General features: G+C 48.7%; 1 protein-coding gene across 2 annotated transcripts; it reads left to right on the top strand.

Moving 5' to 3' along the window:
• Positions 1–1,364: 1,364 nt before the first annotated feature.
• Positions 1,365–10,832, top strand: FOXB1 (forkhead box B1). 2 transcript variants are annotated; one of them, XM_045059231.1, is made up of 3 exons: positions 1,365–3,621; positions 7,682–8,001; positions 8,267–10,832. In XM_045059231.1, the coding sequence occupies exon 3, from the start codon at positions 8,323–8,325 to the stop codon at positions 9,298–9,300; it is 978 nt and encodes a 325-aa protein (XP_044915166.1). In that variant the 5' UTR covers positions 1,365–3,621; positions 7,682–8,001; positions 8,267–8,322; the 3' UTR covers positions 9,301–10,832. The 2 variants fall into 2 exon arrangements, with proteins under 2 accessions (XP_044915166.1, XP_019687891.1); XM_019832332.3 differs by lacking the exon at positions 1,365–3,621 and having other exon boundaries at positions 3,906–8,001.
• Positions 10,833–13,777: the final 2,945 nt, after the last annotated feature.

Raw genomic sequence — 13,777 nt, 5'->3', positions numbered from 1 at the left:
GGGGAGGTGGTGAATAATGCCAAGCACAATCTTAAGTGCCGGTGTCGAAGAACGGCACCAATGCTGGGAACGGTCGACTTAATGATTCATCCCACTCTCCGGAGCCACCCACCTACCGTGGCCTACCAACTACGCAGCTGAGGTGTGCAGCTGATCGGGAGGGGTTGGGGGTGTTTGACTTTCCTGTTTCCTCCCTCCCTCCCTCCCTTTCTTGTTTCGGTTGGGCCGGCTGGGTGCATACGAAATACCCTGCCGATCCCGGACACAGCACTGCTGAGACGGCCGCTAGTTTGTTTGCGGACCTACAACCTGGCGTCCATGCCGCTGCGGATATTGAAACGAGAGTCTCGGACAGAAGAGACGCGGGCAGAGAGGCAGAGGAGAGAGGGAAGGAGACAGCGAAACAGAGGCATGCGCAGGGTGGTGGATCTGTTTCTGGGGTGTCGGTAAGCCCTCGGGGCAACCTGGTTTCCCCTACAGCTTGCAGTACACAGCTACCCACCAAGAGTGAGCGAATCGAGCGCCCGAAGCAGGGGCGGTGCTGAGGGAGAGGGCGCGCGGCTGGGGGCCGGCACCCCGCAGCGGGACCCGCGGAGCGAAGCCCTTGTCCCAGGTGAGACCCGCCTGAGCGGAAAGACCCCGCCGCCCAGGAGCGGGCCGCGTCTGCAGCGCTGCAGGCCCCGCCTCCTAGCCATTCGTAGCTGGGGGAGGCCGGGGAGGATCAGCCGCTTTCTTTCTTTTCTTTCTTTCTTTCTCAAACCCGCTTTGTGGGTGGCAGCTCAGCGGGGGACGCATGGAGACAAAAAAACAAAAAGCCCAAACGGAGAGACAGAGAGACAGAGGGAGAGAGAGAGAGAGAGACGGAGAGAAAGAGAAAAAGAAGAGAACAGAAGAGAGAACAGAGAAGGGCGGAGATAGGGACAGAGAAATCAAAGTTTTAACCTTCCCAGGAACACAGCGAATTATTATATCTAAAAGCTGTTGTAGTCTTCAGCGAAATCTGCTGCTGCCATTAAGAAAACACATACTGCACACGTCCACAGGGTTAAGCTCTCCTCCTCGTCAGCCTGAACAAACAAAGCAGAAGCGCGGGGTTTTAAGGCTGGAGACCTACAGGTTATCCCGTTTCAAAACAAATGAACACAAGAAAATGCGCCAACAAATATTACGGACGCAAAATATTCTTTATTTTCGGATATTCTGCAGTTCCCCCCCCCCCGAATCGATTTTATTCAAATTTATGAGCAAAGTGCATGGAGTCTATGGTACAGGATTTAACTTCATGTTCTACCGCAGTCAAGATCTTATTTTTTCTGGATAACACATGCCAAAGAGGATGAAGTTTTCCTAGTTAATGGAAGCTTTAAAATACTTTACAAAGCTAAACATCACCTTCTTGCTTCTGCTTTCCCAAAATTCCTCCCCCCCAAAAAAAAACACCAAAAAACATTTTAAGAGTGATTACCTAGCCAGAAATACTGATTCCCCTCCCCCCAAAAATCTGAGCAAACAAGTAATTCCTGACAAAGAAAATTAATATGAAAAGTATAGGGTGATTTTTTTTCTCCCCTTTTCCCCTTAAAAAAAGACCCTTTGCTCCACCCCGCTATTAAACAAAACACAATACCTTTTTCTGGGTGGTACTGCACAGAAGTTGATTCAGTTTTGACAATGTTGTTTAGCTATCATTTGCTATTTTGAATGAATGGGAGCAATCCCCCCTTTTACAACATTTGTTTCCTATTATGGAGAGGTGCAGCAGTTGAGGGCAGACATGTGAAAGTGGCTGTTTGATTCTCTTTTTCATCCCCCTGACCCTGCTTTTGTCCCTCCTCACCCTGGGAATGTCACGCCTCGCTACTTCACTTTGAGATGCTCGAGAAAGTGGCTTTGTTATTCCCTTTTAGACATACACGAAATTGTTCTCATTCCCCCCGCTGTAAAAGATACTTCACATCAGGACTCGGTTCACAAGTGCAATGCAATTTGGCTTAGTCCAACCTTTGTTCTGCTTGTACAAATGAGCGAACAGTGCACACATTATACAGTTGATCTACTGCTGTCTTAACCCCAGAGTTAGGGGCTGGGAGAAAAGCAAGTTAATCCCTTCAATACCAAGGTGGCTTTAGCAATATTTCCTCCAATAATAATAATAGGTTTGAATTGCTTCTTCTGTTTCACACAGTGCAGAGCAAAACTTACCGGGAGGGTTTAGCAGTAACAACAAAAATCCTTCCACCAACCTTTTGCAAATAACTTTCTAAACAAGTACATTTGTAGGTTTGGTAATGCCCAGTTTAAAGCTATGCAATTGCTTGTGCAAAGGAGGGGATGGATTTAGAAACTCTGGCTTTAAAGACTTAAAATCTCAGAGCAAGCAAAGACCAAATGGTATTTAGCAAACTGATTCCAAAGAGAGGGCATTATGGCCAGCAGGGCAAGAGTTGTTTTCACAGGCATTGAAATTGCCTGCTCACTCTGGGTGGGGGTTGGCACTTCTCTGGGATGGAGGTCAAGGAGGACCGGCACCTAATGCTGACTACTGTTTGTTTTGTGCTTGAGGTAGAGGGAAAACTGAGCCTTCCATACTCTCCAAATTGCAGCTGCTACTTGAGAAACACTTCTGAAATGTGTATGGTGTTGCCACTCATTTTCTCCCAACCCCAAGGGAAATATTTTAGTTCCAAGTGTCCCCAGTCATAGCCAGAGGCCCTGCCCATCGCCAGATGGCATGGAATAAGGATGGGACACCTCTGAATTTGAGCCTCCCAGGATGGATGGGAGTAAAGAGTGAGTAGGAGGTGGAGACTCTTGCCTTTTTTAGAACCCAGCAAGATTGGACAGGAGAGAAGACCTGATTTTAGGCAAAGTATTCCTCATCAAAAGTTTATTTTCAACCTCTCTGTTAGGAGTTGAGGTCCAAACCTCACATAGCCCAGTCACACACCAATGAAATAAATGGCTCCAAAGTTCCATGGCAGACATCTTTGCTACTATTTGGGAAAATAGGTGTGTTCCTACGGTGCCTGGCATGAGGGGTTGGGGGTGGAGGTGCTGGCTAAGAACAAGAGAGGGGACACAGAGTCCTTTCTCTGCCAGTTGGCACCAGAGCCAACAAAGTGTGTCCCCTCCCCTGGCCTCTCCTCCTTGGGCAGCTTGCTTTCCCCCTCCGAATCTGTGGAAGTGGCCAAGCAATGCGGGCTCAAACTCCTGGGGCAGTCGTGGGAAAGTCTTGGTGGATAGGTTTCCCCTGACGCAGCTCCCAACTGGATGCAGATCTCTGCGGCCCAAGAGCCCACAAGACCCTGTCCGGGGGTCGCAGCCAAGCCAGCTCAGTGAGTGGGTTCCCTCTGGCCCCCAGATCTAGAACACTAGAGCTAGGCTGTGCCACGCGCAGGTGCTGGCGGTGGAAGCGCGCACATTCTGAGGCCAAACCGCCCCCAGGACACTCAGAACAACAATTTTTTTTTTCTTTTTGTAAATTGATCGCTGACAGGCCGAGGGAGTTTGTTTTAGTGCTGAATACCCAGGAACAAAATCCTTTTGAAAGGAAAGCTAAGTCGTTTCACGCCACCAAAGTGCAGATTTGGTGAAGAATGACTGATGGGACAAAGCGGCGCGGTGAGTTAGCGCGGGTTCCCAGAGAGCGCGGAGAACTTGGGCAAATGCGGGAGGCGGCCTGCAAGGTGGGGCGGGCCATAGGAGACCCTGACACCTAAAAATCGATGCGGCGCGCGCCCGAAGACCTTCCCCACCTGCACATTTCACTGCCCATTTGGTAGAGAAGATGGAGAAAGTAGAAGGGAAAGAAAAAAATAAAGTGAAGAGAAGTCCGGGACAAGAGGGGAGGGGAGAGAGAGAGAGAGAGAGAGAGAGAGAGAGAGGCGGGGGCGGGATGGGTGGGAGACTCAAGGAGAAGGAGGGAACGACTCTGAGGGAGGAAGGAGGAAGAGAAGGGGCAGACGAAAGCTCAGTCCCCAAATGCTCCAGGCAGCCCCCGGTTCGCTTTCCAAGTCGGGAAGGCGGGTATTGTTTTTGGCGCCTAGGAAACCTTCGGAAGCTGCCGGGTACTTTCCCTGCACCTCCCATCGGTGTTTGGTAAATATTAACAAACCGAGCGCGTTACTTTCTGGAGTGTGCACGGAGAGGCTGGCCCAGCTCGGGATGGTTTTCCTCTCCTAGAGCCCCCGCCCCCTAACCCCAGCCCCACCGTTCACGCACACATACACCTGCTTGACAACAGAAGGAATCAAAATCAATATTGTATTTGTCACCCCTCTGTCTCCTTTTTACTCCCTCAGCAGCCCGGGTGCCACTGAAGCGAATTGTGGATTTATGGAGGGAAATTAGCATAAATTATTACGAAATCTGTAGCCGTGTGTGGTCCAGCTTGTGGGAAAAGAGACCATTGCGAACTCTCCAAGCAGAAAGGTGGTCGGTGGTGGGCTCTGCGGAGGCGATGAATGGCTATTGCATGAAAGAGATTTCCATTTGGTTTGCACATGGGTATAATTGACTTATGTGTATTTTATACAGTTTTCCCAACAACTCCCTAAGCCTCAGAGTCGGATGTGCCCCCTCCCCAGAGCCTCTGTTTGCTTTGGGTTCTGTACAATAGACTCTGATGCACTTTTCACGATTTCTGGAAAGTGCTCCTTCCCTCCTCTTCTTCATAATACCAGTCTTAAAACGGTGTAAATGACATGCAAATCCCCTCCCCCTTCCTCTGGGCTCTTCAGTAGGATCTGAAATGCAATTTTGTAGCAAAGTGCCTGTTTTAAATGTGTATTTCACAATTCCTCACCCATCCAGGGCAAACTTGTCCAGTTAGGTTCCATTCCCTTAATTAGCCCTGTGCATGGGCAATATACCTCACCTCCAGTCCTCACTCTAGCCAAACTTTGGAGACTCCTGAAACACGAATTCCTACTTGTATCCTCACATGTCTCTGAGACTTGGTGGTGACAACTTTCCCTGGGGAGATTGACAAAGATTTATTTCAACCTAGATTTTCTTTTTTAACCCAAACGTTTCCACTCTTAGAATTTAGTTAAACTTCTGTTTACTCCAAGCAATGATTTCGACCGCCACACAAAGGCCCTTTGCAGGGCAACAAAATGCCAATTGTTAAAACAAGAAAACATTTCTCTCCCCATCCCCCACCCACAAGAAGCGTAGGCACACACCCGGTAGAAAAGAATCTTCCTGGCTGTCACTGGGGGAACAGAGATCTTTCACTCCTTTCGTTACATATCCCAATCCAACCACTCTCAATGTTTTTTTTATCTATGTTTCTGTGTGTCAGTATGCACACGTTTGCTAAGAAGATCCTAAAAGATCCTTAGGGGCTTCGATGCTGGCACCTTTCCCAGGAGCACTCCTGCCTCCACAGGAGCACCCCCAATTTTGTATCTCGGAGGCCAGCTGCCTTCTGGGGCAGGAAAGCTGTGGACCAACACCTTTCCATCAGGAAAACACAAGCCCTTACTACTATGCTTCATCGGGGTCCCTAGGCTGCAGGTCTCCCCAGTTCTTCCCATCCCTGGACCTTCAAACCAAACTGGGCCATGCCCAGTAACACCCCAAAACGACGCACCTCCTTAGGAGCCGAAGCGTGCACAGTTCAGGCAAGTACCGCTGCCTTGTGCCGAAGCTGGGCAGAGTCCACCAGAGTCCAAATGGTTTCTGTGTGGAGGGTTTATCTGCCCTTGTCCAACCGTGCCCCCAGGGACAGGTCAGCGTCCCGCCTCCACCCCTCGAACCCACCTCCTCCTCCTAGTTATTTTTTCCGAATTAAGAAGGTGACATTATTCTTTTCTTCAAGCACTTCTGTTAATATTGAAAAACGTGTGCTTGCATCTCAAGCGAGGCAGCCCAGACACGAGAGCCATTTCAATATTAATGAAATTGTTTAATCTCCTAAATTCATCGTGTTTAAGTTACGTTTTGGTGAGTTATTGACCACCTTTGAAACTGTGGTTAATGGAGGGTGTGTGTGTGTGTGTGTGTGTGTGTGTGTGTGCGTGTCTGTGTGTGTGTGTGTGTACGTGCGCCGAAAGATTTTTATGCTAACCCCAAACAGCTCCACTAATAATGCTCTAATATCACTAAGTGTCCAAACTTCACACCCAGAACTCTCCCCCCACCATCACTACCATCACCTCCTGGGGGAAAAAAAGTTCTTACATTTCAGGATTGAAGATGATTCAGTGTGGGCTCTAGGTATTGAGTTTTTAACGAGGTAAAAGATAAAAGAGATTTCTTTTAAAAACCATAAAGGTGAAAGAATGTGCAGAAGCCAGTGGGAACTCCTAGCATCTATTCCTTGACTGGGTGCATGCAGGCAGGGTAGACTCACTATTTCATAGCAATATGATGATGCCGCCAACGCCCACGACGACGACGATGATGATAATAATAATAATGATGATGATGACAATAATTCATTGAATCTCTGGAGACTAATCCGAACAGAAGGGAGCCTACCGCTGGCACCAGGCAGGGGGACCCTAGGCACATCCCCGCTCTCTCCTTTCTCCCAAAAAGGAAAACTCCCTGGTTCTTTTCCAGTCCAGAAGTTACTGCTGTTTTAGTGGGTCCGCAGGCAGCTTTTGCTGGGCTCTCTAAACCCCGAAATACTTTCTATTGGGGGTAGGGAGGGGAAAGGGAGGAGATGGGAGGGGAAGCAGAGGTGGGAGAAGCAGAGAAAAGTTCCGGCTGTAAAATGCAAACTTCCAGGCAATGCCTAACTCCTAAAGTTTCAAACCACATGGGGAAAGCATGAGACTCGGCCCTTCATCTGGTGATAAAGTGTGTCAAACAAACTCAGGCTCTCCACCAGGTCCACATAGTGTCTGCCCCAACAGCCCCAGAGCCTTCATCCTGTCCCTAATTCAATTCCTAGAGGACTTTTAGAGTGAAGACCCTGACTATTCTCCCAGATAGACTTTTTTTTTTTTAATTTGGCCAGTACACTTACAAAATGGGTTTTACACAGGTATAAATACTTATATTTCTGTAAGTAGTTTTTAAACCCCATCACTTAAGGCTACACACCCAGTGTGTAGAGCTATGGCAGCAGCCTAGGAAGGTCAAATCAAACTTTGACCTGCCTCTTGGAAGACTAGGGGGAAGGGTGTATTTTCATTATAATAACCCATGCAACCAGCCCCGGATTGCCAAGCGCAGGAAAAGGGTCTGCTTCAAGGGAAAGCCGTGCCTTAACGTTAGCTAACAATACAAACCCGATACAATGCAGAGGAAACAGAATACCCCAGCCAAGCAATTTCCATGTCAAACATCATCTGCACGGCAGCTCGGTCTGTGAACGTGAGTGGTCGCCTGAATCCCTGCTCCGCGGCCGCCACCTCCTCATACCTTCACACCGCGCACCCTGGCCGGCGTCCTGCTCACCACCGGTGGCCGAGGCTCTTCCCCCTCGCCCAGTCTTGAGCTGGAAGTGATTCCTATTGGCCAAGGTGTCCATGTAAATAGGTGTGAAAGAAACCAGAGCTGGCCAGGCTCTCCCCTCTCGCTCAGTCCCCTCCCTCTGCAGCCCCCGCTCCCCCTCCTCTTCCTCCTCCTCCCAAGGCGATTGTCATATGATAGCTAAGAAGTGGCACATTAATGAAGCGCCGCTACAGGGGTCTTTTCTGCTCCTGTCACCGCTTAAAACTATCAGATGGTTCGAGGGAGGACATGGAGGCAGCCACCTAGCTCAGCGGAGCCGCGGAGCCCACAGCAGCGCCCTCCGGAGCCCCGAGGCCGCCGCTGCTGCCGTCTGCACCGGGACTCCGCAGCCGAGCTCGGCCGCCCGGGGAGCGCACCGCCAGAAGCGCTGCGGACTGGCCGGCTCCGGGCGCTGCAGGGCTGAGCTGCGAAGCTCAGAGACGCGCGGAGCCCAACCGAGACCAGACACTGTGTCCCGGCTGAGCACAGGGAGGGACCGCAGAGCTGCAGTGCCATCCCGGATGCGGACGCACAACTTGGAGCAACTTTAAGGTGAGCCCTCCGGTTGCATCCCTGCCCCAGACCCCGCTGCAGGTCCGTGCTTCCCCCGCGCCTCTCATCCGCTTCCCCTTCCGCGCCCCCCGGCCGCACCCCACTCTGCACTCAAAGTTGCCAGCTCCACAGCGCGGGCGCAGGCTGATCGGGCGCCGCAGCCCCTACCCACCACGTCTGGTCTGTACTCGTCCCGGCTGACCTCGCGGTGTCTGTCTGTGCATCCATGCCTCCCCCCTTCCCGTTATCTTCCCCCCCTGTTCAGATCCAAGCAGCCGCCGGCCCGCGCGGACCCAGAGCAAGAAGGGGGCAAACAAGAAGATGCCTCGGCCGGGCCGCAACACGTACAGCGACCAAAAGCCGCCCTACTCGTACATCTCGCTGACCGCCATGGCCATCCAGAGCTCGCCCGAGAAGATGCTGCCTTTGAGCGAGATCTACAAGTTCATCATGGACCGCTTCCCCTACTACCGGGAGAACACGCAGCGCTGGCAGAACAGTCTGCGCCACAACCTATCCTTCAACGACTGCTTCATCAAGATCCCACGGCGGCCAGACCAGCCGGGCAAGGGCAGCTTCTGGGCGCTGCACCCCAGCTGCGGGGACATGTTCGAGAACGGCAGCTTCCTGCGGCGCCGCAAGCGCTTCAAGGTGCTCAAGTCCGACCACCTGGCGCCCAGCAAGCCCGCCGACGCCGCGCAGTATCTGCAGCAGCAGGCCAAGCTGCGCCTCAGCGCGCTTGCGGCCTCCGGCACGCACCTGCCACAGATGCCCGCTGCCGCCTACAACCTGGGCGGCGTGGCGCAGCCCTCGGGTTTCAAGCACCCCTTCGCCATCGAGAATATCATCGCTCGAGAGTACAAGATGCCTGGGGGGCTGGCCTTCTCCGCCATGCAGCCCGTGCCCGCCGCCTACCCGCTCCCCAACCAGTTGACTACCATGAGCAGCTCGCTGGGCACTGGCTGGCCGCACGTGTACGGTTCCGCAGGCATGATCGATTCGGCCACCCCCATCTCCATGGCTAGTGGCGATTACAGCGCCTACGGCGTGCCATTGAAGCCGCTGTGCCACGCAGCAGGCCAGACGCTGCCCGCCATCCCGGTGCCCATCAAGCCCACCCCGGCCGCGGTGCCCGCGCTGCCCGCGCTGCCCGCGCCCATCCCCACCTTGCTCTCGAACTCGCCGCCCTCGCTCAGCCCCACGTCCTCGCAGACAGCCACCAGCCAAAGCAGCCCCGCCACTCCCAGTGAAACGCTCACCAGCCCGGCCTCCGCCTTGCACTCGGTGGCGGTGCATTGACCCGCAGCAGCCGGAGCCCCCTCTTGTTCCCCTCCCCGCCAGCTTATACGCATTCCCCGCCTCCCAGCCCTGCCCTCCCCCCATCTAAGACCGCCACCCTAACTTGTCCATTTCACCTTCGGCCAACCCTCTCTCCCCCAGGAGAACTTTGTTTTGGACCCAGGAGACAAAACACAAACTTGCAGATGGCCTGGAGGCGCGTGGGAGCTGTCCTCGCCTCCACAAGAGGGGAAGGCAGGGAGCACCTGGGCCAAGCCTTCCGACTCCCCGGGCCCCCCGAAACCCCCTCCCATTTAAGAGGCAGGGGAAATCCTGCCTCCCGCCTTCGCGGAGAGGAGCGCGTCTTCCCTCGGCCGGGATCGGCGGGGCGCCGGACACCGCGCAGTCAGTTCCTAGACAAGAGAAACCGCCTCAGAGGTTTCCTCGAACAGATCTCCCCTGAGGGCTACAGCCGCACAGCGGAGGGCCGGATCTCGTTTACGTCTTGGAACTCTGCCGGGAAGAGGGACCACTAATCTTCCTTACCCGACTCGCCTCCGCCCATCCGGCCGGGGCTGGGCGGACCACAGCTTCCTGGAGTAGCGGCCCTGCCTCCCCAGCTTCTGCGGAGTGTTTTGTTTTGTTTTGTTTTGTTTTGTTTTGTTTTGTTTTGGGTTTTGTTTCCTGCCAGAGGCTCCAGGCACGGGGAGTTAAGGGAGAGGCTGCCAAACTGAGAAGGGGACGCTTGTCCTCAACACAAGCAAAACAAAACTAAAAGTAACCTTGTAGTATTGTTTACAAAGGCGCCCGGTAAAATGTAAACAGTGAACTTGAATCTGTATTGCTTGGCGGGCGAGCGGGCAAAGCCCACTTTACAAGTACCTGTTGTAATGTGAATGTTTACTCTCCATTTCTGGCCAGGTTTAGGGGTGGGAAGGGGGGATGGGAAAGTTAATTGGGATGTTAACTTTCCTGTTACTTAGAGACCTTTTAGCTATTTATTTTATTGTTGGAAGGGGGAAAAAAAAAGGAAAGAAAAGAAAGAAAAAAGAAAATGAAATAAGCCCAAACTAAGAAAGCATCAAGGGCAACCCTAGCAGAATTTAGATAGCTGACTGGTAACATGAAGCAGTGTCACCGGATAGGTCTCCCATGGACAAGTCTTTCTGTTTGCTACAAGAACTTTCCCAAGAAGCTAAAGGGCTGCAAAGAGATGTAAATGCTTGTGAATAGGAATGATTATACACTGTGTAAAATGCACTTTTGTTTGCTATATTCCTTTAGAGTTCTTAGGTAATTTGCTGGAAAACGAACTGTTGTTCTGGTGTGACCTGCTTAAGTTAAAAAAAGTTGTAGTTGTCATAGGGCTGTAAAATTTTTCCCTTTCATTTTTCTCCTTCCCTGTCCAGAATTAGCATGGCATCTTAAATATTGATGTTCTTGTTCCCAGCATGCCTGTTTTAAGACAAAGAATTTTAAAAAGGTGTCTACATTAAATTATGAATCTAGTCCAAATAATATTTTCTCATTAAAATACATAAATTCAAATTTTAGTTTTGTGTGTTTTTGAAGAGTTGCTGCAAACAATAACTTTACAAAAGATAGATGTAGTGCCTCTCTAAGCACACTTCTTGCAGTACATTGTCTGAGTAGTTTGACTTTTTCATATCTTATTTCTAAAATAGATCTCTGATGCACTTGCATAAGAAAGGGAGGGAGAAATGATTCAAACGGACTCCTGAAGCAGAGGGAAAGAGGAAGCTATTCCTAGAATAGATCATCAGGTATACAGGTGTAGTGCTGGAAAACTGTCATTTAAAAAAATGCAATACTTTCTATGTAATTTTTTGTATCCTAAAATACACATTTTACAAAACATACTGCATGTAAGGCTTATGTAGAAATCAGGTAGAGTCTATGGAGATAAAAACAGACATGTTTCGTCAATACTCATATTCTGATGTATCTTAGAATATTCATTTCCCTGCTCCTTTAAATTATTTCAGTTGTTGAAACCTTCTTTTTCAGAAGTTACCTAGAAGTTCACCTTGAGTGTCAAGAAACCTGTTCAGTTTGAATAGAACAGATTTCTTTTCATTTCTTCATGTGGGAAAATAATTCTCGATGAAGTTAATTTAGATGTTTGACTCTAAGTATTTGCTTTTCCTCAATTTTTGCAGAGAATTAAAATTTGCCCTGAATTTATGGTTTAAGGCCAACTGAAACTTTACTGAAGGGGTCTCAGTATTTCCAGAGTGAGGTGTGTATTCAACTAATGAAGTTACAAGACAAAGAAAAACTTAAATGGTGATTAACACTTTACTGTGTAATACGATTAAACAAAGGCCTTTGTGCAATACAGAGAGAAACCCACACAAAAATCTTGATCACTATTCTCCATAAGGAGAATCCTTAGCACCTGCGACCCTTAACATATTTAGAGGGTTATCTGGGGAAAAAAATTAGGATTAATGCAAAGGGTAATTAATCCTGTTGTGACCATTTTTTAAAAGGAAGGATCCCACACACAGCCAAAAAAAAAAAAAAAAAAACCTGCAAAATAAGTGAATCATTGGGCTGATTAAAATGCATGAAGCTACTAAAGCTCGTCAGACAGGGGACAACTAAACTCATTCATCAAGCCCAATTCACAATTATATCAACAAGATCAGCAAAAGAAAGCCTGGAAAACTTCTCCACCCTGGGCTAGGAAACTCCTGAAACTTTGTTCTCAACAAGACATCATCTACATTAAAAAATAAATAAATAAATACATAAATAAATAAATAAATATTCATCATTTCCTGCCGAATAAAATTAAGGCAATTTCCAGAATATTCTAATTTTGTCAAATTTACTAACACTGAATTCGAACTGGGAATGCAGGTAACAGAATGGGCTAACACGGGCCTTAAACATTTTATAAATTATCAACTTGGATAATCAGGTAAAATATTCGTCCTATAATAGGCAGTAGAATGTCTATGTATAAATGTACACACACATACATTTAATAATTGAGGTAAATAAGATGCAGATCCAATTTCTGATTTTTAGCAAAGGAGTGACTTCAACTCAGGATCTGAAAATGTTCTTTTCAGCCGGTAAGTTCGTCATGGTGTATTGCAAAGAATGAAATAACTTGGGCATTGTGAGCCCTCCTTTCACAACTGCAGGCATCTCTTCTCAGACAAAGTTGAATGAGTAAAGTAAAAAATCCACTGATGATATTTTTACCTTGATCAGAAATCCAAAGGCAGCCCAAACCCATGTCTCCACCCTCTCCATCCCCAGCTCTGAGTCTCACACCCAGTTTAGCTGAAGTGCCCCCACAAACAAGGAAGTTTATAACTATGATACCTTCAATGGCTCTCTTTGTCATGTTAAATCTTTTCACCTGGCTCAAGTCCAAAGTCAATACACACAGCTTTAAAATAAAACTGAAAGAGACACCACCATGCAGCGAGGTGTATATTGGGGAGTCTTATCCTGAAGATCGAGTTAACTTACATTTTCTATTTTGTAAATTTGGGCAGTATTCATTTTTTTTTTTTATTCAGGTTTTTGATTTGGAAATTTGGCTGTCCCGTTACTTTTGGTTTTTAACATGATCCTGTACTCAACTGTGGTTTTAAGTGGCTTTCCCTGTGATGGGGGGAAACGCTTACACAATGGATGAATTTTGTGCACTTTCTCGAGAGAGAGAAGCTGCAGAAGTTCTCACTGTTCCTGTTGCCTGAGTTGGAGATTCTGAGAAGCCTGAAGACTAGCGGGAGCAGGGCTAATAAATGATTGTCAGAACGGATGAAATATTATAGCAGTGCGTTCACTTCCTTTAAAAAAGATGAGAACACTGCGCATCTTAGAAGCATAAATCTGGCCAGGTGCTCGAGTGGGGTGAAGTTGGGGAGTGGGTGGGAGCAAGAAGCCAGGGGAGAGCTGCAAAGAGAAGGTTTTACATTAGTGTATGCAAGGTTAGAGTAGGGGACTTGGCTTAGACTTTCACAAATGGAAACTCTCTTTTTTTACAATGTATCTATATAACAAATGAGAAGGATCAGGATCTGCTCTCAAATTCGTAATGTAAATGTCACTTTTTTTTTTCTCCTAAAGCCACATATGCACAGAGACACCCAAACAAAAACAAAACAAAAACAACCCAACCCACCGGCTGTGAAGCCTCAAAGGGGATGCATTTGTTTCGTTTAAACTAACAACAAATTATCTAATTAATATGTTTCAATTACAGCATGAAAGGCACAGCCCCTGGACCGCCCGCCGTGGGGGCACAATAGCCCCAGAGCCCACTCTAGGAATTTACAATAACTTCACATCTGTTTCTTTATTTTCCACTTTTTGAGTCTAAAACTCCTCTCAAGATCACTTCAAACCACAGCCTGAGTTATGAAATATGTCCCAGTGTTAAAGGGGGACGAAACTTTGCCCACGGATGCTTCATTTGCAAGCAAAAAAGTGAAAGCCCATTGAAGAGCATTAA

The sequence above is a fragment of the Felis catus genome, chromosome B3 (assembly GCF_018350175.1).
Source record: "Felis catus isolate Fca126 chromosome B3, F.catus_Fca126_mat1.0, whole genome shotgun sequence".
Classification (NCBI taxonomy): domain Eukaryota; kingdom Metazoa; phylum Chordata; class Mammalia; order Carnivora; family Felidae; genus Felis; species Felis catus.
Note: the sequence above shows the minus strand (reverse complement) of the source record. Positions and strands in the feature narration are given on the sequence as shown.